The sequence below is a fragment of the Copadichromis virginalis genome, linkage group LG18 (assembly GCF_057382275.1).
Source record: "Copadichromis virginalis isolate Kocher_CV1m ecotype Utaka linkage group LG18, C_Virginalis_male_GT1.1, whole genome shotgun sequence".
Lineage (NCBI taxonomy): Eukaryota > Metazoa > Chordata > Actinopteri > Cichliformes > Cichlidae > Copadichromis > Copadichromis virginalis.
In genome coordinates, this window is record NC_140635.1 from 11,118,478 (window position 1) to 11,142,446 (window position 23,969).

At 39.1% G+C, this 23,969-nt stretch overlaps 2 protein-coding genes across 5 annotated transcripts in view; one reads left to right on the forward strand and one right to left on the reverse strand.

Annotated features, from left to right (window-relative positions):
* st6galnac5a (ST6 (alpha-N-acetyl-neuraminyl-2,3-beta-galactosyl-1,3)-N-acetylgalactosaminide alpha-2,6-sialyltransferase 5a) overlaps positions 1–11,402 on the forward strand; it is a 63,603-nt gene extending 52,201 nt beyond the window's left edge. Inside the window, exon 5 of the mRNA XM_085439402.1 lies at positions 10,052–11,402. Within this exon, the coding sequence (XP_085295528.1) occupies positions 10,052–10,301 (250 nt within the window). The 3' untranslated portion in view covers positions 10,302–11,402. The remainder of the gene's footprint in view (positions 1–10,051) is intronic.
* The window catches only part of pigk (phosphatidylinositol glycan anchor biosynthesis, class K), a 120,443-nt gene that overhangs the window by 61,027 nt on the left and 35,447 nt on the right, over positions 1–23,969 (reverse strand). The window contains exon 11 of one of the 4 annotated variants that reach the window (XM_085439398.1): positions 18,327–19,727. The exons of the other annotated variants lie outside the window; for them this stretch is intronic. Within the exon in view, the coding sequence (XP_085295524.1) occupies positions 19,611–19,727 (117 nt within the window). The 3' untranslated portion in view covers positions 18,327–19,610. Of the gene's footprint in view, positions 1–18,326; positions 19,728–23,969 lie in introns of those variants that run through there. 4 annotated transcript variants of the gene reach the window in all.

Genomic DNA, 23,969 nt, shown 5'->3' on the forward strand with positions numbered 1-23,969 from the left:
TCATGCCTCCCTTTGCTTTTTCTGGCTTTGTCTACCTTTTTGTGCTGATACATTTGGTTTGTTTTCTGCACCATTCAATATCCCCACAACAAGCTTTTTACTTTTTCATTCGCTGCAGTGTGGCATCAATAAAAATATCCAATAATTGACCGACACACAATGGATTATCTGGTCCCGAGGCTGGGAAAGCACACATTGGTCGTGAACTCTGAATACAGACAACTGAAAAGCTGCATTGCTTTATTGCATTTAAAATCCGAATGTTTTTGTCCTCCACATGTTCTGTATTATTCAGTATGCAAATACAAGAGCACCCAGCGATGAACTGGAACATGCGTGCATGAGGGATAATGCCTCATGTGTATCCTGAAGGCAGGCATATTTTACCAGAGTGATTTCTGTTTGAGAGATGCTTTTTGTTAGGTCAGGTTAATGCATGTACTATAATGCTGATTAGATGATAAGAAGTCATTTTGTTGACAAGCAGAACTATATATTGCCATCTTATGAGGACCGTGTACTTTCAGTATATACTGACTAAACACTTGCTTTTCTTTCTTCAGAACTGGCTTTTTCTTTGGGCATAGACTCAACACGGTTCCTCTGAGATATTGACATGACAGCATCACACAGCATACGCAGATTTGTCAGCCGTATATCCATGATGAGAATCTCCCACATCCACTACATCCCACAGGTGCTCTATTGGAGTGAGATTTAGTGACTATAGATGCCATTTGAGTGCAGTGAACTCACTGCCATTTTAAAGAAACCAGTCTGAGTTGATTTCAGCTCAAACTCAAATATCCTGCTGGAAGCAGCCATGGTAACACCGTGGTCATAACGGGATGACTATCCCAACAATACTCACGTAGCCCGTGCCATTTAAACAATGCTCACTTGGTACCAAGAGGCACAAACTATGGAGAGAAAAGATCCACCATAACATTACACCACCTCACCATCACCATCACTGAGAGTACAAGGCAGGATGTGTCTGTTCTTTCATGTTGTTTATGCCACATTTGACCCTACCATCCAAAAATCAAGAAATCGAGGCAACATTTTTTCAGTCTTCTGTCATTCAGTTTTGGTGAGCTCATATGAGCTGTAGCCTCGGGTTATTCTTATCAGCAGGCAGGATTGGCACCCACTGTGGGCTTTCGCTGCTGTAGCCCATCGGCTTCAAGGTTTGATGTGTGGTGCATTCAGAGATGCTCTTCTGCATACTTTGGTTGTAAGGAGTTCAGTTACTGCTCCCTTACTATCAGCTCAAAGCAGTCTTTGCATTCTCCTCTTGACCATGTCTACATGCCTAATTTCATTGAGTTTCTGCCATGTGATTTGCTTTGTAGATATTTGTGTTAATAAGCAGCTAAAGAGGTTAACCTAGCAAAGTGGCAGATAGTGCCGGTGTCACTAAAATGCAGCATCTGACTGTTTCTGCTGTCAGACAGCAATCTCGATTCAGTGCAGTAGTTTAGAATAAAATTTTAGCCTGAAGCAGATAAGATTCAGACTTTACGTTTTTAAATCGCTCTTCTTGAAAGTTCCAATTAAAGAAAATCGGGGACTCTTTTAAACAGTGTTTAACAACATTGTTTGTTATTGTTGATAAGCAGAGGTGGGACCAAGTCATTGTTTTGCAAGTCTCAAGTAAGTCTCAAGTCTTTATCCTCAAGTCTCAAGTCAAGTCTCAAGTAATGTCAGGCAAGTCAGAGTCGAGTCTCAAGTCACTGGTGTAAAAGTCCGAGTAAAGTCACAAGTCTGAAATTTTGAATTTCAAGTCCTTTCGAGTCTTTAAAAAAAAAAAAACGAAAAAAGAATGTTGCAGTTATGCTAAATGTAAATATTAGACCATGTAATTTTTAAATCTGTGTTTTTCTCAACACATGACAAAATAGTGAACTTAGAAAATATACACAAATTGTGAAATTGCACCTCTATAAAATGCAGCTCAATTAAACCTAGCTCCAAGGATAATTTTCACCGACGGTTCTGAGATAAGCTGCATGTTATTCTTGGATGCGGTTGTAGGACCAGCTTTAAAATCGCATGACAAAAAATATCATACACATTAAAAAAAACTGTATCACCAACGTAGCCTGGACAACATTTGCTAGTTAGATGAAGTCAGCTATCTCATTGTAGCATATTTATATGCATATTTATAATCATACGGTTGTTGGAGTGAGTGCATACACTCATGAAAGTTTAGTAACTTCAGGTCACTGCAACAAGCCCAGGTACAGTTTACCGACGGATGGGTGCAGGACCTTGAAATGCACCGTGTAGAACGAAAGACCATCGTACGTATCATAAGTTTACCAGTCTCACAAATTGTCGTCATAAATACACATTCGTTAACCGTTTATTAATAGGACCTTTGAGCTCAAGGGTAATTAATTAGTAGTGGAAATAATTTCTGGTACGCGTTACAGAAATGTAGCAGTGACAATAGTACTGTATGTTGTAATCGCACTGGGCAATTAGTGATACAAAACAACTGTTTTATCCTGTGAATAAAAGTATATGTTTTTGTCAATGTACCATAATAACAGAGGAGAAACGCAATATTGTGTCAGGACAATTCACTATTTATGCACAATAAACAAAGGAGCATAGCGCGACCATTTCTGTTCAGCGCCAGACTTGCTTGTAACCTATATCACTAATTATGTTATGAAAATGACGTATTAACTACTACAAAACTCTGACCTTTGTGGAAATGCTTGGAGCAGACTAACCTGTGAGCTGGAGTGTTCTGGGACGTTATATTTGGTCTTTGAATGGCTGCAATCCAGGCCATCCGTCGCGTCTTTGTTACTTCGGAAACATGGCTCGAACAATTTCTCTTCAACGAGGTAATCCGATAACAACCGATCTCTTTACCCGTCGGCTTCCCGTGGCTGTCATGCGACCGGCTATTGCAGTTAATAATACAACAGCTTCTTGACATTTTTGTGTTTCTTTTTATCGCTGTGTGACTGATTTCAATTGAAAGCCTGCGTGCGCTAGTACCTCTTGCCACGAGTTCCCAGAATCCTTTGCGGTTTTACCCCTGAATGACGTCACATTTTCAATCTCTATATAATATGCATGTTAAATTTTATATTTGGGGTGAAATATCAAGTCTTTTCAAGTAAACCGGTTCAAGTCCAATTCAAGTCCCAGGTCATTGGTGTAAAAGTCCAAGTCAAGTCACAAGTCTTAGAACATTTTTTCAAGTCAAGTCTAAAGTCATAAAAGTAATGACTCGAGTCTGACTCGAGTCCAAGTCATGTGACTCGAGTCCACACCTCTGTTGATAAGGCAGCGGTCCCTAACCTTTTTTGCGCCACGGACCGGTTTATGCCCGACAATATTTTCACGGACCGGCCTTTAGGGTGTCGCGGATAAATACAAGAAAATAAAACTAGTACCGGTGCCGAAAAAAAGAAGATTTATTCATAACACACGTGAAAAGACCCAGGAAAACCGAGTTAACGATAAAAACGATAACAAAATAACGCTGAAAACCCTGAAAGCCATACATTTCACACCTGAGCCTCAACTCTCGCGCCCAGTACCAAACGACTCACGGACCAGTACCGGTCCGAGGCCCGGGTGTTGGGGACCGCTGTGATAAGGAACATTACAGCATTGTTCTATGATGTGTTGACTTTTCATAAGATGAAAGGATGTAAAAAGGTTAAACTTTGTGTAATTGCATTTTTAATTAATTAAGTTAATTAGCCTATTAAGGGCTAATTATGCAATTAAAATAGTAAAGAAGCATATAAATTATTCCAACTTTGAGATTTTTCTTCGTTGCAGCAAAATTATTAAATAATTCATTCATTAATAGAAAGAAGTAAATTAATTCTAGCAAATGCAACAGATGCAAGCCAAATTAGATGTTAAAAAAAGTGTATCAATGCATCAATACTGTAGATTCACAGTACAGGGAACTTTCAGAGAAGCGCTCTCATCCTGATGGTCCTCTATAGGAGAAATGAACTACAGGGAGTGCAGAATTATTAGGCAAATGAGTATTTTGTCCACATCATCCTCTTCATGCATGTTGTCTTACTCCAAGCTGTATAGGCTCGAAAGCCTACTACCAATTAAGCATATTAGGTGATGTGCATCTCTGTAATGAGAAGGGGTGTGGTCTAATGACATCAACACCCTATATCAGGTGTGCATAATTATTAGGCAACGTCCTTTCCTTTGGCATGGTGGGTCAAAAGAAGGACTTGACAGGCTCAGAAAAGTCAAAAATAGTGAGATATCTTGCAGAGGGATGCAGCAGTCTCAAAATTGCAAAGCTTCTGAAGCGTGATCATCGAACAATCAAGCGTTTCATTCAAAATAGTCAACAGGGTCGCAAGAAGCGTGTGGAAAATTACTTAAATTCCAGGATCTGGTTAATTACAATACATCCATAATTTTGTATAAAGCTTTTACTAAACTTTTACCGGCAAATTTACAAACTAGATTTGAAATTCGAGAAAAGGTTTATAATGTGAGAGGCTTTGGAGAATTCAAATTACCCAGAACTCGAACAACCCGTAAAGGCTTTTGTGTGTCTGTATGTGGTGTGAAAATCTGGAACAGTCTGAGTTTACAATTGAAACAATGCAAAAATATTCATAGATTTAAATTTCTCTACAAACAGTTGGTCTGGTCACAGTATACGCAATGATGGGTTTTAGTGTGCTCTGTAATGTCTGTCCTCTTACCATTGCTGGTATGGATTCCAAAATAAAAAATAAAAAATAAAGTGTGCGTATGTATGTACATATATGTACTTGTGTGTGTAGATATATATGTATGTATATGTATGTGTGTCTGTTACTTGTAGTTATTACTGCCTGTTACCTGTGGTAATGCAATTTATAATTTATATATTCTGTATTCAGTTATGAAGGCTCTAATTGTTGGTTGCGAGCTGCCGCTTAGATGCTTGTATCTGCCCGGGGCTGTTGATGGGTCTGTATGCAATGATGGGCGTAGCTGCGGGAAGTTTATTGGTTTTTTTTGTTGATGAGTGAGTATAGGGGTGGGATTTAATAAGTTTTCTTCGTCCCACTCCTTTTTCAGGCAAGTTTTGTTTTTTGTTTTGTGTATTTTATGTTCAATATAGGTATTTGTTGTGCCTGAAAATGAATAAATAAATGAATGAATGAATGAATGAAAAACCGAGGCGCAAAATAACTGCCCATGAACTGAGAAAAGTCAAGCGTGCAGCTGCCAAGATGCCACTTGCCACCAGTTTGGCCATATTTCAGAGCTGCAACATCACTGGAGTGCCCAAAAGCACAAGGTGTGCAATACTCAGAGACATAGCCAAGGTAAGAAAGGCTGAAAGACGACCACCACTGAACAAGACACACAAGCTGAAACGTCAAGACTGGGCCAAGAAATATCTCAAGACTGGTTTTTCTAAGGTTTTATGGACTGATGAAATGAGAGTGAGTCTTGATGGGCCAGATGGATGGGTCCGTGGCTGGATTGGTAAAGGGCAGAGAGCTCCAGTCCGACTCAGACGCCAGCAAGGTGGAGGTGGAGTACTGGTTTGGGCTGGTATCATCAAAGATGAGCTTGTGGGGCCTTTTCGGGTTGAGGATGGAGTCAAGCTCAACTCCCAGTCCTACTGCCAGTTTCTGGAAGACACCTTCTTCAAGCAGTGGTACAGGAAGAAGTCTGCATCCTTCAAGAAAAACATGATTTTCATGCAGGACAATGCTCCATCACACGCATCCAAGTACTCCACAGCGTGGCTGGCAAGAAAGGGTATAAAAGAAGAAAAACTAATGACATGGCCTCCTTGTTCACCTGATCTGAACCCCATTGAGAACCTGTGGTCCATCATCAAATGTGAGATTTACAAGGAGGGAAAACAGTACACCTCTCTGAACAGTGTCTGGGAGGCTGTGGTTGCTGCTGCACGCAATGTTGATGGTGAACAGATCAAAACACTGACAGAATCCATGGATGGCAGGCTTTTGAGTGTCCTTGCAAAGAAAGGTGGCTATATTGGTCGCTGATTTGTTTTTGTTTTGTTTTTGAATGTCAGAAATGTATATTTGTGAATGTGGAGATGTTATATTGGTTTCACTGGTAAAAATAAATGATTGAAATGGGTATATATTTGTTTTTTGTTAAGTTGCCTAATAATTATGCACAGTAATAGTCACCTGCACACACAGATATCCCCCTAAAATAGCTAAAACTAAAAACAAACTAAAAACTACTTCCAGAAACATTCAGCTTTGATATTAATGAGTTTTTTGGTTGTTGTTCAATAATAAAATTATTCCTCAAAAATACAACTTGCCTAATAATTCTGCACTCCCTGTATGGGTTATGCAGCAGTTTGTGAATCCCTCTTGATTCTGGCAACCAAATTAACCAGCCTTGTTAGCAGAGTTTAATGGTTTGAATTACAGCTCACGTCTCATTGGTCTCAGCCTGTGCTTTAATTGGGGGATTTTATTGAACAGGGAACAAATCTTATTAGATTTCTCAATAAAAAAGAACAAACTGTAAAATGTTCTGTATATCTTTGTCCTTGGCTGTGATTGCTTAAAGAATATTTTTTTTATTTTGGGTTTTAGCACAAATTCAATATAGACAATAACGACGAGGGTGTGCTGCTGTTTCATTTCTTTGAGCAATCATTGGCCTAAGCCAATATTTAGCGTGTCTCTTAGTTTACATCATGACTGCAGTCAGTCGATTTTTACTGAATGCGATGCTACTGAGAATTTAAAAGTGTACCTCAAATGCCATGTCAGATTCACTTTATTGACATTCAAGTGTGTGTATAAATATATAACGCTAAAGCATTAATAAATAACTAACAAATATAAATAATGCATGAATTGTAATATTAAAATATTCCTTACTATTCCTTCAGTGCTGCCTTTTCTGTTATATAACTTTTTTCAGTCGTAAGATGCAGGGGAATTTTTTTTTTACTTTGTTAAATTGCTGCTACATGCTGTTTATGGACTGCTTTTAAAATGCCCACCTTTCCTTTTTTTCCCCAAAGGAACACTTCTTTCTAAAAACAAATTGATTCTTAAAAAAAATGTAAGTCAATTTTGGGGCTTGTGATTTTTACACAGTGGCCAGATTTCTAAAAGTATTTTTTTTTTTTGTTTTTTTTTTTTTAATAAATGATTGATCATAGTGGTGAAGTACATTTCCCCACATTTTAAGGTGTTTTTAGAACTCACAGTTTTTATTGCACTCCCAGCATGTGCAGAGAAGCTGGGGAACAATATGAAACCCTCCCTGTTAGGCTTTCATGACAATGTTGTTCATGACAACGCTGAACAACTTCTGTTACACAAAAGTTTCAGTGTTGTGCAAGACAACTGGAAACAAAAAAAATTAAAAGGATACATCTGCCACTGAGATTATAAAAGCAGAAGGGGTTCAGAACTAATTATTTTCCTGATCTTACAAAAAAATTATATAATACAGTTGAAAATTTTCATTTTACTGTTGCAGTTTTTTAACTGAAACAGAACTAACAAAGCCAGCACCCTTGTCTTTTCATGCTATTAAAGCATTTCGAGTGATGTAAACCAGCGCTATCATTTGCTCAGCAGTTGCAATATCTTACAAACTCACATTTAAAATGTATCACGGTCAGAAATGCATACAAGTCCAAGACTCAAATTTGATTTGAGCTCACACTGAATAGAAAAATGGGCAGATGTGGAAAAAATCTAATGGCATAATGATTAATATATGAAGATAAATTGCTCTATGGACGTGATGACTGGCGTAGGTGAAAATGCTAAAATGCCTCATTAATATTTCAGCAGAATCTCAGCTATTATGACAGATGTGTGTGAAGAAGTGATTTAACACTGGGCAAAATTCAGAAATGAAAATTGTTTGAAATACACAAACAGGAAGTCTACTTTCTTCACCATCTAATTTAATTTAAATGAAAATCTGTGCAGTTAATCTGCAAAGGAAAATTAAGCTGAAAAATCATTAACACCATTAAGGCTGGGTTTTCCAATTTTAGAAACAGAATACGGTGCAGAGTATTTGCTACACTGTTATAACACAATAATATGTTGTCAGCTTTGTGAGAGCAGTTTGTTTGGCTCACTCTTTGTTCAAGCTTACAATGCCCTTGTGTATAAAGAAATATTTTACTAGCCTGTTAAAGACAGAATTCGCCCTGACCTCAAGTACATCCGACACTTCAGAGCATTCGGGGTCTACAATGTTGTGCAAAGCCTCAAACCAGAAGGCTGTAATGCTGTTTACTAAGAAACAGAACATGCAAGTTTCAACATATTTTGGGCATGTATGGTGTTGTGTACTTCTACTTTTAAAAAAGAAAGACATAGATGTTCTTTCTAGATGCTCCAGCTCCTCCCACAGTCCAAAGATACGCAAGTTAAGTTAGCAATTCTATATTCTTTCTAAATTGGTGTGAATATGAGCATGAATGTTTGTCTGCCTCTCTTTGCCAGCTTTGAGACAGACTGGTCCTATGACCTTCAGACCTTCTTGTGCTATGACAGCTTAAACAAAAATCAATTGAAGGAAGAGGTTAATCTGTCTGAGAAATCAAAGACATTCTATGCTAAAGTTTGTGTAAAGAGTGGAGGGGAAAGTGTAACCTTGTAATATTCTAACACTGTAACATTTATTTCTACCTGGTTCTATAGTAGAATCATTTTGGCCACAACCAGGACAGTGTGGGATTTTGGCAAGTTGAAGACACCTAAGATTGTTTGTAACAGTGCAGGTGGGGAAAAGAATTACCTACTAAATCACGTAGTAATTTATATTGCAAGCGCCAGTAGGTGTTACTTTGTGCAGGCTGTGATCAGCCTTATGTACCATGAAACTTCTTTTTTGCAACCAGTGAAACAACCTGCAATGTAAGAAAACACCAGCAAATACAAAAGTGCTGCAAAAGCACACAAAACACAACAGAAGTGTTTTTGGGGGAGACGATGATTGGATGCAACAGTTGCAGAAGTGACAAGCTAACAGTAAACAGCTAATAGCAAACATGTATTTAAGGTATTATAAGAATTTACATTTACAACAAATACTCTGCTGCTTTTAACTGTGTCTCAGCGCAGTCTTTCACATGTTCTGGTTTCTGTCACTTCACTGGGTGTTCTGTCATGTTATTGTGTCCCCAGAAACACTGCTGTTGTGTTTTCTGTAGGGTTTTTTTTTTTTAATTTAGACAGTGTTTTGTTCAACTTCTGTAGTGTTTTGAGTGCTTTTACAGCATTTTTGCTCCGGGCCACTGTACACTGAAGTCAACCCCGTCCATCCACAAGTCAAAATGTTGGATTGTTATCTCAAAATTTACACTTGTAATTCAAAACTGAGAAAATAACTTATCTCTGCTAAATTGTGGCAAAAAGCGTATTTTTTTCAGTCACGCTTCTATATTTTTCACTTCAATCTTTTAAAGCACTTTAAAGCGCATTTATTGTAGTGAATCTCATTGTACGTCTTTTCTCTCTTTACACTAATCTCAAGTGATGAGCGAAACAGCTGCCCTCCCATCACTTTGTTCTGCCTATTAAATGGGAGCTCACTCCCCCACTGTCGCCAACTGGATCCTTGCCGGGTTTCTGTCTATACAACTGCAATGTCTTTACTTTACAAAGTAATCCCAGGTGCCCTGCAATGTCTGTTGAATGATAAATAAAACTGAACTCAGTTGGATTTGAATGAAATGTTGATATATGAAGTGCCATGAACTTAAACCAAGCACAAGAGACTTATTATTCATGTTCAAACAGAGCTGCTGCTTTTAGCTTTTTTTCTTTGCTTGGCTTTTCCGCTCACTCTTCAGCAGCAGATGGCATTTAAAAAGTCATAAAAACTAGTTACATTTAGCTGTGTGGCCCGTGCAAACCTCAAACAAATGAATGCAGATCAGTCTCTCTCCCTCACCTTGAAATGAAAAATGCATTCTGGTGTCACATGAACCTCTGTGACTCATTAAAGTGGTTTTAAATGTCAACAGTCTCTTCCCTCTCCCTCTCTCTTTCCATCACTGCAGGGAGCCTCAGAACCACTCTGTCCCCTATCACTACTATGAGCCACGTGGCCCAGATGAGTGCGCTATGTACATTTCTCATGAGCGTGGGCGACGGGGCAGTCACCACCGCTTTATAACAGAGAAGCGCGTCTTCGCCAACTGGGCACGGACATTTGACATCCATTTCTACCAGCCGGACTGGAGCCCCCCGCCTCTCCCAGCCAACCGGACGCTTGAGGGGACAGTCACTGCAGCTCCGCTGAAGACGTGACTTTTGTGGGGTTAAAGAAAATGCTTTAGAAATTTGTGTAAGGACTGTAAAGATTTGCATTCAGGGGGTGTGGCACCCTTGAAACAACGAATAAAACATGAAGGAAAATTAGTCATTACAGATGAAAACAGATGCAGCTCCAGCAGTGTTTTGTTTACTGTGGTGAACCAATTCAAACTTGAACAATCCTCACTGAAAGCCTTGTAAAGTGAGGTAATACAAGAAGGCAACATCATTACACACTCTGCTCATGATGCATGCTTGCAATGTCTTACTGTGGACTCTCTAGCTCGTCGTGTATATGTGTGTGTGTATGCATATCTTTACTAGAGGGATCACAGGGGATATAAACTTGAGTCTGGTCTATCAACAAAGTCACTGTTGAATCGTGGATCTGTGCAGGATTCGCTGAAGGATTCGTGGAAAGAAAAATACCATTAGAATGTTTTGAAATCTTGCTACTGGAGGCAGTGCAAGGTGAATACAAATAATGGTGTAGCTTGAGTTAAATTTGGCTATTTGAAAGTGCGAACAGTCACTGTTCAGGTGTGATATTCCTCTGCATTTTTCAAAGATTGGGGAGGTCAAGTTGAATGAGATTTGTTAGACCTCCCATGTCACACAACAAAGGCTCAGACACCTTCAAAGCATTTTTATAAATCACTTCCCTGACTCATTTAGGCTGCCTTTCAGATGTGTGCATTATGAGCTCACCCTAACTCAAATGTCCCGATGTCGCACAGTCTGGCTGAATGACATGCGTGTACTGGTAGGTTTTATCCTGTGCGTATGTGTGTGTGTGCACCTCCTCTGGTGCCAGATGTATGTATCATAAGGCTTTGTTGGCTCCTGTCACCAGTTAATAGTGAGATCATATAGCTACCAGCTGGGTGTAAATGCACAACCATGTCACACAAGACAGGTAGGAAATTAGGATCGAGGACAGGGATGCAGGAGCAGCTATCCATCCAACTGTGTATCTGCTGCCAGGTCTGAAAGCCCATATCAACAAGAAGGAGAATTACACCGTTTCAATGAATGCTGGGTTTTCTTTTTACTTTTTTTTTTTTTAAATTAAACTGGTGAGTATGTAATGTGTCACTCTCTTGTTCTCATTTACATACATATACACTCTCCTCTTGTTTAATACAATATATAGTACATGTAGATTCCTGCTCTTGATTTTCCATCCCTCCTTTCTTGATCCATGAATAAGAATCTGGCATCGATCAGGATAAAGCAATGAGACGTGGGGTTATCTTAATGATACATCCTGGTGCTAAGTCCCTATTGATTTTACTCTCATCTCTGTAATGTGAGTAATGAGAGCAGAGATGCTGTGGGTCAGATACATGGGTGCTCGCACCATGAGGGCATGTTTCACATTACATTTCCTCGGCGGAGACAAAGACACAACTGCTTCTCATACATCATGAACAGCTGCTGCAGGGTCTGCTGCCAGGCTGAGAGTGCTTCTAACTTTGTACTGCAGCGAGAATCTGGATGTTTTTTTTCTTTTCTGGAGAGATGTTCACTCATCCATCAATGACAGTGTTATTTGTGTCTGTTAGCAATATGGTAATTAGTTGAATATTTTTATTTTTTTCGCCTAATTAAACAAATCATGCTGTGTAAGTTTGCAAATACTCACTCTTTCCATTATAGAAGATCGCTTTGGTTTAGAAAATGCAAGAAAACAGTGAAAAATGCTCATCTAAATTACCCAGGCTACCGTGATATTTCCTGATTGTCCAAAATCTGAAGATTTTTATCAAACAGCGATAAAATCCTGAGAAAGAAGCAAATCTCCACCAGTGGTATTTTTGATATCTTTGCTTCATAAATAACTTAAATAGTTTGACACTTTGGAAGATCTGATTATTCCCTTTCTTGCAGAAAGTTAGATGAAAAGACTGTTACCTCTCTCGTGGCTGTAGCCGGTTAGCGTAGCACAAGCTGAAAGTCAAATGTAAAAAGAAAATAATAATAATAAAAGCCATCTGCGCTACTATTTGTTTTGTGGTAGTCAAACGAAACATACAGACGCAAGTCTTAACAGTATCCTCACTCCCCCTGTATAAGCATGAATGGTATCAATCTTGTTGTCTGTAAAATCTGTTGTTAGTTTTATGTTGACCAGTTGACTAATCGTTTGAAAACTCAGTAAAGCACCATTTATCGGTAGCTTTGTTGTAAACTAAGTGCTGTAAATGCAGGGGAAAAAATGGAAACTATTTTTGGTACTTGTGTTCAGCAGTGACCAGGAGGGGAAGATGATGTATGTAGGCTGTGTGGAGGCAAGAGAGTCAGTGATTCACCTTCACCCTTGAGTGACGGCAGCTGCCATTTTCACTTTTCAATCTTGTTCTTCCTGTCTGGTTGTGACATCAGGCTGTGTCATACTGAAATAATAATGAAACACGGGACTAGCTACAAGGCTCTCTCATTACTCCCCAGAGCTACAAATAGATTCTTGACCATGTTCATAACTGAGTGTGGGAGCATTTTTTTGTGTTTGAAAATTGCACTGTACTGCCATCCCATAGAAGATGAGGAATATAAATCAAGCTGACAAAGAAAAGGGAATTGAAATATGCAGTAAAAGGACAATTTAGTTATTAGACTGTGGAGCTTTTACCAGATCAATAAAATCTGCTTAATTCATATTGGGATGATAAAAAGCTCATTGCATTCTCTAATACTCAGAAATATTAACATAACAGAACTGTAATTAAAAATCTTCATCTGAAGTCAGATGTTATACAGTTGTTTTGTCACTAAACAGGATATGCAGGCTTTTAGATTTTTTATATCATATAGAACAAGAAGCGCCCTGAGAGTGCAAACCTCTGCCAAGGCAGCTTTCTCTCTGGGCAGGATCTACTTTTAAAGGAATCCTATTAAATTGTGGATATATTTATTTAATTTTATTTGTTCCTTTTAAATGTACTTTAAAATGGAGTGGGTGTAAAATTTATTGTTTGTAGTGCAGTAAAAATAACACGTTATGGGGTCAACTTGAAAGAAAGGCAGATCTGAAATGTGACAGTGGGATCAGAGGTCATTATATAGGACATTATTTGGATATTTTCATGCAAACTGCAATGTGATATTTAGAATCCCCATATATCATTCCCCTATATACCTGTATGTTGTCACTACGAATAATGGCAGTAAGAAACATATGTTTAAATAGCTCTGCATGGCATTATTATCACTTTGAACTGTAGATCAGTCTTAAAGGACAGATCAAAGGTCAAGTGAGCAATTACATTTTAAATCTTTATAAGGTATTTTATGTTTGCTGGAAATACACCTCAGACTTGATTTCTAATTTTTAAGGATTTTTGTTAATTTTTGACCAGTAAATCATTAAGCTGGCCTCAAAAACCTTGATGTATGTAACGTACATTTTAAGTGATCCGTAACATGACAGCACTGTAAATGCCTACAAAGTTTCATCACAATTCCTTCAAAACTTTTAAAGCAGTTGTGTTTACAGACAGAGTGACATGCACGCATGTAAACACTATCAAGCTTTTGATCTTCAAAAGTTCTATTTTGAAAATCACATCGTATTAAGGAGTCTTACTGTAATACACCAAATCTCCATCTCTGTCTGTCCGTGAACGCCTCCTACAGCATACAGAACCCCTAGCAACCACCTATCCATCCATCCACCTTTTCATCCATCCTCTTCCACTTATCCTCATTAGGGTCGCAGGGAGCAACCACCTAACAACAACTAAATTCACTAGTCTTTTATGCTGAAATGGGGATTTTAAAGCATCGTGTAGAAGTCCTATAACTAGTAAGTTGGGTCATTACTAAGATTGTCGTTCTAATATGTATGAGGGCTTGTAGTTTGAACATTTTTCATACATGAGTATAAACATTACATACACACAAATACCGACAGAAGCAGCTTTAAATTGTGAATGGCATCTTAAATAGTTGAAATCTGTCCTGATTTTCCTTTAAACTGCAAACAGCCTGACTTATAAATTCAGTTGTTGTTTTCCTCTTACTGTATGTCTATACTAAAAACCTCAGACAGATAGATTAATTGGTTTAAATGTTTTGAATACGACAAACAAGCTGGTCATCATAGTGATTGAACAGTTTTTCTAAGACAAACTGTGCAGGACTATAGTTTTAGTAAAAACTATAAATAGTTTTAGTAAAAACTATAGTATAAAAACAATAAAGACTGCACCTGACAATGTAAAACGGGATTTGTTTTTATTTGCAACAATTCCAACAATGAAACTTCAAACTGAAGTGAACATATCACAGAAAACCAGCAGGGATGTCATGGCCTTAAAATGTGCCACTAATCCTTTTCAGTACATCCCAGCAGTATTTATCAATTCCTAATTAACACGACCCAGATACACGACAGAAAAGGCTGGATGAATGGACAAATTAAAAATAACGGATTTGGGGCTATTGAAGTTTTTTGGTTTGGTTGGGCTACTGATGTATGACAATGCGTATTAGAGCTGTTACAGAATAAAAAGAAAATTACGGAGCTCTGGGATGGGGGTAATAATTTGAGAAATTTCTGAGATTAAAGTCGTAAATTTATATTTTAAAAAAAAAAAAAAACCTTCAAAACTACTGAGACAATAAAGCCAAAACTTAGCAAGGAAAAAGTCAAGAAAGTTATTACAGAATGTCATGCACGTTCATTAGTGAGGAAGCTAATGAGTCTGTATGCACATGATAAAAGAGCAGGGACTACATAGACATATATAGGGCTACAAATCCCTCCACATCATACATAAGATATCTGCTCATCCAGATATCTGTCTTGACATTCACTGCGAACATCAAGACGATATCTCCCAAATTAAATGTGATATTTGTGCATATTTGTGTAGCTACACTATGTTATAGCTGTTATAGCAGTTTAAAAAGTTCTGCATCTGAATCTAGCTTTGGATCAATTCCAAAAGCTAATCATCTTCAAGTTGGACCAAGCCCCTCCCTCTGGTAAAGATTTCAATGCAATCAATCATTTTGATACAAATAATTACTTCCTTGGCGGAGGTAAATACGGTGATGCTGGGCTAAAATAAGAGTTCTTTATTAGCATTTATTGATAAATCCAATAATGAAGTATAGGTTATAACCTTGTTAGGTTATCTACTTGAGGCATAAGTAAGCAGCAGGGTCTGCTGGTAATGAGTTGAGCCAACCTCACACAGACGCATGGATGCATGGATGATAAATGACTTTAATCTCTGAATTTTATCCCCCTCCATCAGCTGGCTCTGTAATTTTTCTTTTAACGTACAGCAGTCCTATTATGCTACGGTAACAATGGGTTCTCAAGCCAGTGTAGAACTGTTTCCCAGTTGTGATGTTGTTGAATGAAATGGTACTACGAAAGGATTCCTGCATATACAATCTACTCTGACAAGTTTAGTTTTTATGTGTTTGGTGTAAACAAAATTCTTTCAACAGTCATATTAAAATGTAACATTACAGTAGGGATGAGAAAACAATTTAGGATTTTGCAAATTAAGACTGTTTAACACGAGGCTTCTGTGGGAAACTAAATTAAATGCTCTGTAGAAAATTTAAAGGCCTGGAGTTACAGTACTCTAATAAATCTCAGAAAAAAACGGAGAAAAAAAATCTCAAAGCCCAAGGTGATGTCCTGAAATACCTCATTTGTTAGACCAATACTCTAAAAGACTCAGATCTAGTCATTTACGAGCGCATAATACAGGAAAAAAGCATAGTATTTAAACTGGAGCGAACAGTATTTTCCTGCTTCATACCAACTTGATTAATGTGAATTATTAGAATAGCTGTTCAGGGAATGATGTTTTCAATACTTTCTGGTACACAACTAAAAGCAATGATTAGATTTGTTTTCCTTGTCATGGCATAAAGTAGGTTTATGAAATGCAGAGTTTAGCAATTGTGACAGCCTCTCACTCTCACCACACCTGGTTGTTGTAAATGACTCACTGGTATCACATTTAAAAGCACTGGGTAGGGCTTAAGTGTAGATGATGTTCTTAAGAGAGTATAAACAAGACACCAACATCCCCAATGAGACACAAAAAAACTTTTTGCTCTTAAAAAAACAAAAGAAATTGGAATTGGATTGGAAAACAACCTGTGCAATTATTCTACAATGGGCCTAAGTGATACACAGCAAGGGGCGGATGTGGCTCAGGTGGTAGAGCAAGTCATCTGCCACTTGGAAGGTGGTGGATCGATGCTTGACACCTATGCGTGTGAATGAGACTTGCAGTAGAAAGTGCTTTAAATGCTCAACTGAGTAAAAAGGTAATATATAAATATCAATCCATTTAATTGAGTAGTTTGGTAGCTACTCTGAAACTATGACACAATTTTCCTGAGCGGTATTGTAGCTCTAAAGGGCCATTTTAATGAGCCTTATGTTATTATAAATGGTCTATAGGTATAATTATTTGAAACTGCCATCACATTTTTTTTTTTTTTTTTTTTTAAATGTGATGGCAAGGCCAGCTTTCAAGCTACTGCCCAGTCGGTCGGTCTCTGGTCAGTTTGATGTGTAGCTCTGGAAGGTTGTGTTCGAAATGCGTTTCCTCCTTGTCTTCGCACTGTGATGGCATACTGGGTGTGTGTGGTTGGTTCCTACTTGATAAAAAAAACAAAACTATTGGTTGTTGCGACAGTCTTTCCACAGGTGACATTTTAGGAGAGACCAAAATGGTCTCTAAGGTTACAAAAATCTTTACATCTCAGTCCTAGCATTCATAATGAGACCCATCTATTCCCCGAGCTCATGAATTTTCACTTTTCTGAATTTCTACATGGGGTAAAATCAACTTATATGAATTTAAAATGACAATCTGGATCAAAAGCTGGAAAGCTGTTCGTGTTTAATACAGGGCTGCAATTATAAAAGTAAGCCATAGTGAGAATATCTCTGTGCACTGAATTTTGTTTCCTCCCTTAAAGTTTGAGAGAAAGCCATTTAAATTCAAAAGTACAGTAAGCGAGCACCATGGAGTATGATTTATGCCCGTTTTTGTTGCAGATGAGTGAAAATCTGTGACTGCTAAAATTACTATTATCATTCCTGGGAATGATTGACAACACAAAGGCTCACTGACAGGCAAGCAGCTGGAAATCCGGCGTTTCCATGGAAATTGGACAACCTGTCAGACACACCATCTCCAAACAGCGTTGGTGTGCTTGTGTGTAAATCATTAAATTTAGCAGGCTGCCACATGGGGCCAATGTCGACGCTGTTCCACTTCTAAAGACAATGAGCAGATGGGTGTGCGCTCACTGGTGAATACCGACTCTGCTCGTCTTTTGAAGAACCTGTGTGACATATTCAGAGCACCGTGCCCGACTCTTCAGCCTGAAATCTTTCAGCCTTTTTGGAGATGGCTGCTCCAATATTGTCCTGTCACTGGTTTCTCCCCACCAAGTGAGGTGTGAAGGCAGATAGACACTGATCTTTATTAGCATTGGGGAAATCATAATAGCAGCAGAGTCAAGCGCTACACTCAAAGGCTGACTATATTCAATTCCACAGAGTGCCTAAGTGGGATGGAGAGGATGTGGAGTCCATTTTGAAGTGGATTAAGATCAAATGCATCCATCTGAGACACAGTTGCTTTATTTTGGCAAACGGGGACATCTCAGGGCTGCTCTGCCACCCTGGTATACGCTGATTGTAGATGGAGACTTGGGCCCAGTTGCTTTTCTTTTGAAACACAATACTCAGTGAAAGAGAACTGCATTTGAAAACCTCCCTGGTTGTTTGAAATGTTTCCAGTAAAGGGAAAAAAGGAAGACAGAGCAGGGTTGCAAGTCAACTCAAGCAGCACTGATTTCAAGGATGTATTTGTGGCATAAATATGCTTAGATTATCAGCTCTGCCAGGCATACCTTCAAGGTTTGGAACAGTAAAAGCAGATCGGGTGCCTTTAAATAGTATTACTCTGTAACACCATTTAAGAGTAATTAAGGAAGCTCAATATCTTCTCAAAAAAAAGAACCAAATCAGGCAGTTAAAGATGTAAATTTATTCCTTTGATTCAGTGTTTCATGTTTAATCAGGGCATCAAAAATCCTCCAGTTCAGGGTATAAAAATGTTCCTGTGCTCTCTGACGGTGGAGCAGGAGGAATACGATTACGGGAACTAGAAAATAGGGAAGGAAAAGGAAATAAGAAGTGTTGCATAAATAATGTATAAGAAAAGGTACAATGTGGCTGACGCAGCAGCTGCATTCCAAAACATATGGTTTCATTTCCAACTCCATCTATTTTCTACTTTAGCTGCAAGGAAGAGTGGCAGCGGACACGCAATGGGTGGGTTTAATCCATATGCTCCGAGCATCACTCACCTCCCTCCAACAATAAGCCTAATGTAGAGTGGTTATACAAGACCAGAAGGGGAGAGAGTACTTCTATGCTGAGGCATGTTTTCCTCTTTTTACCCCGTGTGGGACGGCCGGTGGCTTACTAGGTTATCACTCACTTATCGCTGCCCTAGCACGGGACGCAGAATGGCTGGGGAAATGGCTGTCCATCACCCAGAATACAATCAGCAGAGTGCAAGGCTGGGGAGCTAATGGATGTTTCCACAGGGAGGGCAATTTAGTGAATGGGGAAAGTGGATGGGTCCATCACGAGAGATGGGATTATGTACGATTGTTATCCTTCACAAGTGTGATATGACGGTCAAAGGGTGTAATGTATCTGGACAGGAGAGACATTAAATACTGATCTCTCTACAGCCCACTCACAGCCAATCAGCCAGCCCTCGTTTCACAATTTCTTTTTCTGACCGAGCAGACATTCTGAGTAGCACTTAAACAAAAAGGCTGCTGCTAAAATATGCAGAGCAACGCGCTCCCAAAAATAAATTAAATTCTTATCTGCAGACTCAGTTTAGTGCATTTTTAACCGAAAACAGTGCAGTTGTGGAATGGCTCGACAAAAACAGAACATCTGACACAAACACACAAAGAAAAATAAATGTTCAAGTCTTTGCAAAACAAAACCCATAAAATTCTTGTAAAATGGCTGTGTGATGCAGTTGTCCTTTTTTTTATATAAAACATTTAACACAGAGCACAAATGTTTACATCTATGAGCTGGGGTCATTTCAAAGTAAAAGAGGGAAAAAAAAGGCACCAAGAATCACTCAGTTTCCAAACAAGCAGCAGATGTCATTCCAAACAATTCGGTTTCATTTCCAGGAATATAAGCCTGTCACAAACCGCTCCTTCCCTCAAATATCACGGGTCTGCAGCTTTACATCCAGCGGTATAAACACAGGAGGCTCAGAAGATGTGTTTGAGATGCTTGATACCGTAGGTCTTGAAAAACACCAGGAGGATTAAAGTCCACAGGCCCAGGATGAAGCCATCAGGAGGGTGCCAGTCTTTCTGCTTTGGTTTCTGAATCGCAGGAGGGGTGAGGCAGGTAAGGTAAGGTGGGGGGTGGGGGAGGGAAAGCAGAGGGGAGCGGGGTGAGATTGCAGGTTAGTAATAGTGTGTATATTTCTCCTGTTGAGGCCACCGCTGATTGTTCTGTCATTCACGCAGGCAGGCAGGCGCAGAATTGCACGCACACACTCGCTTTATCTCTTCACGCACTTTATGTACACGATCTGCCGTCTCACACACACAAACACGCAAAGGTTCGCACAAAAAAAGCAGGTGGTAAAGCTCATCAGTACACCTCCCCTGTCTTGTGTTTGTCCCATTCACTGCCACATCATCACTTTGTGTATGATTATACTTTTAAATGTCGCTCGTATTAAACATGCATCTCACAAGGAGCACATTTATATGCTAATGCGGCTGCAATATTCTGCAGGGAGATGAGATTTAACCTCTAAAAAATCTTCCTAACTCCACTGCTGGCGACAAAGCTATAGATGGGCTGCGAGGATGCACTTAAGAGATTTCTGTTATCCCTCCCTATACAAGCTGTCATTATCCAGTCGGGAAATCACCAGTCAGACAAGGCATTCCCTAAAGCCAAAACCTGAAAAGTTGGCAAAGCGGATGAACACGCAGCAGAGTGCTCAAAGTCCGACTGAGCCACAAGCTGCACACACAACAGTAGAACGACATATAGTACTATAAAGCAGCTCCGAAAGTGCTTAGGAGATCTGTGTCTGTGCAGCTTTCCTCAGTACTACTCCAGTATCCAGTACATCTACTCCTTCTGATACACATCAATATTGGCTTGGCACACACACCCACTTGCACATACTGCAGTAGAAGCCAGAGCCGAGCTGACAGCAGACTGACAGGCCCTAGGGGATTAGACACTGGGGTGAAAGCCTAGTCCAAAGTCATTATTACCCACAACCTCACAGCCAGCGTACAGGCAAAAGACAAGTTTTAAAGTTAACTACAACAGACCCTGTAAATCAAGTGAAACCAATAGCAATCTATAATCCTCACACAGGATTTGCTGATATTTCTGCATATTGTTTTGATCTTATGTATTTACAGAGTGATTCATGCTGAGTCACTCTCATCCATGCAATTGTTTTTCTAATTGTATTTTCAGTAAAAGTTTACATGCACAAAGTAGTGACGCATCTGGCAAGCCTGGCTATTTTTCTCATGAATATACCAACAACCCAAAGAACAGTGGAGATTTAGCACTCAGTGAGATGTGGCATGTAATGTCTGCTCATATCTGTCCTCTTTTTTTTTTTTGCTTACTCTTTCATCAGATATTTTTACCAGCTGCAATAGTGTAGCTGGTATTGTTTTCATCTTCTGAGTCAGCCTGTCTGTGTGTGTGTGTGTGTGTGTGTGTGTGTGCGCATCATCATGCAAATGTGGTCCTGGAGGCACCTACTTTTTTAAGTTCTTTTAGCACATATTTACGTCTGGCAGTTTTTGTGATAAAGCAACATCTGCAAGATAGTAATGGAACTTTATAGCTGTGTAGTTGAGACTAAAATGAAGACTGAAGTTTGGCTGTGGTCAGAGATATTCTGTAATTTATTTCACATGAGGTAAACTGATATATTCCAAGTGAAATATTTAAAGACTTTGTTTATTTTATTTTAGTTTGTTTACTTGTTTATTTATTCCTGCAGATAAATAAAAAAGGATTTACAATGTCCACAATCTGAAAAGTATACTCAAGTATACTTTGTATACTCAACACTTTGTGTTGGGGCTCATTTAGTGTGAATTATGACGATCAGGTTGTGGCACTGCTGAGGTGTTATTGAAGCCTGGGTTGCTTTGATGGTAGCCTTCATCTCTATTTTTGCGTCTTTCTCGTTTTCCTCTTGACAAATCGGGTCAGGCAAGGTGGTTATCCCACCAAACACAGTAATAGCATGGTCAGCAAACCATTTAGTACTAGTTTTGGCACTGTTGGCAGGTGCTCAGCCCTGCTGGTAGAGGAAATCGCCAACTCCATAAAGTTTGGCAACAATTCAGAGCACGAAGCACTCTAAAATCTCCTGGTAGATGGCTGTGTTCACTTTGGACTTGATAAAACACAGAGGATCGGCCACCACCAACACCAGCAGATGACATGGTGCCCCAAATTATCACAGAAACTTCACACTGGACTTCAAACACCTAGCCTTTCCACTCTTCCTCCAGAGTCCAGGACCTTGATTTCCAAATGAAATGCTAAATTTACTTTCATCTGAACAACAGTCCAGTTCTTTTTCTCCTTAGCCAACCTAAGACGCTTCTGAAGCTGCCTCTGGTTCAGAAGTGGCTCGATATCAGACATATTCGACAGATTTATCCCCCCCTTTTTTTGCGTCTTGGCTCTAGATGCACTCCCACCACCTCAGTCCAGCAGTCCTTATGATTGTGGTTGCATGTACTAAACTAGTTAGAGAAATGGCACATATTTGTAATGTTTAAATAGTAATTTACTCAAACTTACAATTGAATATTTTAATAATTTCAGATAGTATAAAACAAATCTAATATCTGTATTAACTAAAGGGCTCTAAAGATCTAGAAAAACTGTTTGGGATCACTGGGTACTATTATAAAATCAGAGTATACAGTGTAATGAGTTAATGATGATGCAGATAGAATATTTATTTCATCAAATCCTGTTGACTGACTGGCAGCGTTTCCGTTTTGAAAGTCTTAAGTTGCTTTGAAAATACACTCAAGTAGGCAATGTTATATTCTGCTGAATTTCCCTTCATATAAGCAGTGAGGACTGCTGATTTGGCATAAGAAGAGTGGAATCCTCTGATGTATTTATGTGTATGGGTATATTAGAGGATAGGAAAGAGTTCTGTACCGTTTGTTGAATATATGCAGTATCTGAAAGAACCACCTGCCAAGCACCAAATGCTGTCTTTGGCATCTAAAACCTCAAACACTGGCTGAAATTGTATGATTTAAAATAACTCTGTTACATTAAGATTTGGGTGAGTTTTTTTGCTTGCTAATTACTCTACACTTTGTCCATCAGCCAATTAAATCAAAGCTAAACAATGGCCCCATCTCAGTCTTTTCAATGGCCAACTTAATGCTCCTGTTATATAAAGTAGGCTTATCTCATTTTGTGAAGACAGGGTGATGATGATGAAATTGACCCAATGATTATTACAGTGATCCATAGACACACTCGCACATGCAAAACACCTGATTCTATTCATGCATTATTACATGTTTCTTAGAATAACGAATGTTAATTGCTTTGCCTGGTGAAAACGACTCTTTTTATTCTTCTTATTAGTTTAAAAGCTTTTGGTAAGTAAGGCGAAAACCTAATTTCAGGAAACGTGTGTGACTGCGTTCTCGTGCCTCATTGCAGTGTACATCTTCTCAAGGCTGTCGTTTCAATAGAAAGTCCAGGTTACGTGACAACGCTGCCAATTTCTTATGTAGAAAGACCGAGGACAGCAGTAAAAATTGGATTACGTCTGAGCCAAAATTTATTTAACAGCTCAATCAAGTCAAATCAATAGAGCGCCACTGCCATCCAGAATGCTAAAGCAGAGGCGTTTGAAGCGCACGACTAAGCTTTAGGGTATTTGTGGACAGATCAAGGCTGGAGGTCCAAGGTAAAGACCTTCCCTTTTGAAGCATCATTTGTACAGCACACACTGGCCAGAATATTCCGATTGTATTCACTTTAACCACACGCTAGTTTTGGAAGCAAGGTGGGTTTGGGAACGAGGCGGTATTCCCTTCAAATGAGCTGGAGAGTTAGCTGGGGTGGAGAAAAATCTGGTGTTCTCTGCTTAGATTATTCTCCTGAATAAACAGCGAATATTCATTTTAACATCAAAAACAAACATGATAATAAAAGATTTTTTAAAGGAGGCATCAGTCACACCAAGTGCGTTTACATGAACATAGGTATAATGTTAGGTGCTTCTGTAGAACGTCCATCTCCCACAGCCAGTACTTTTCCTACATACAGTACATACTGTATCCACTAGCGTTCAGCACTTCAAGAGAAACATCCTTTCGTGTGCCATCGAAGGGGCATATGTAAGGAATAAACCGCCATATGCAACCACAGCAGATGAGGCAGAAGGCCGGAGCTGGAAAGTGAGGTTACATCCTGTGGAGGTGGGCTGCATGGGCTTCTTAACCATCGAAGGCCACTGAATGAGGTGGGTAACCGAGGGCTTAGATGGTTGGTCAAAGAGCTTTCCAATGTTGATGGAAAAAGCA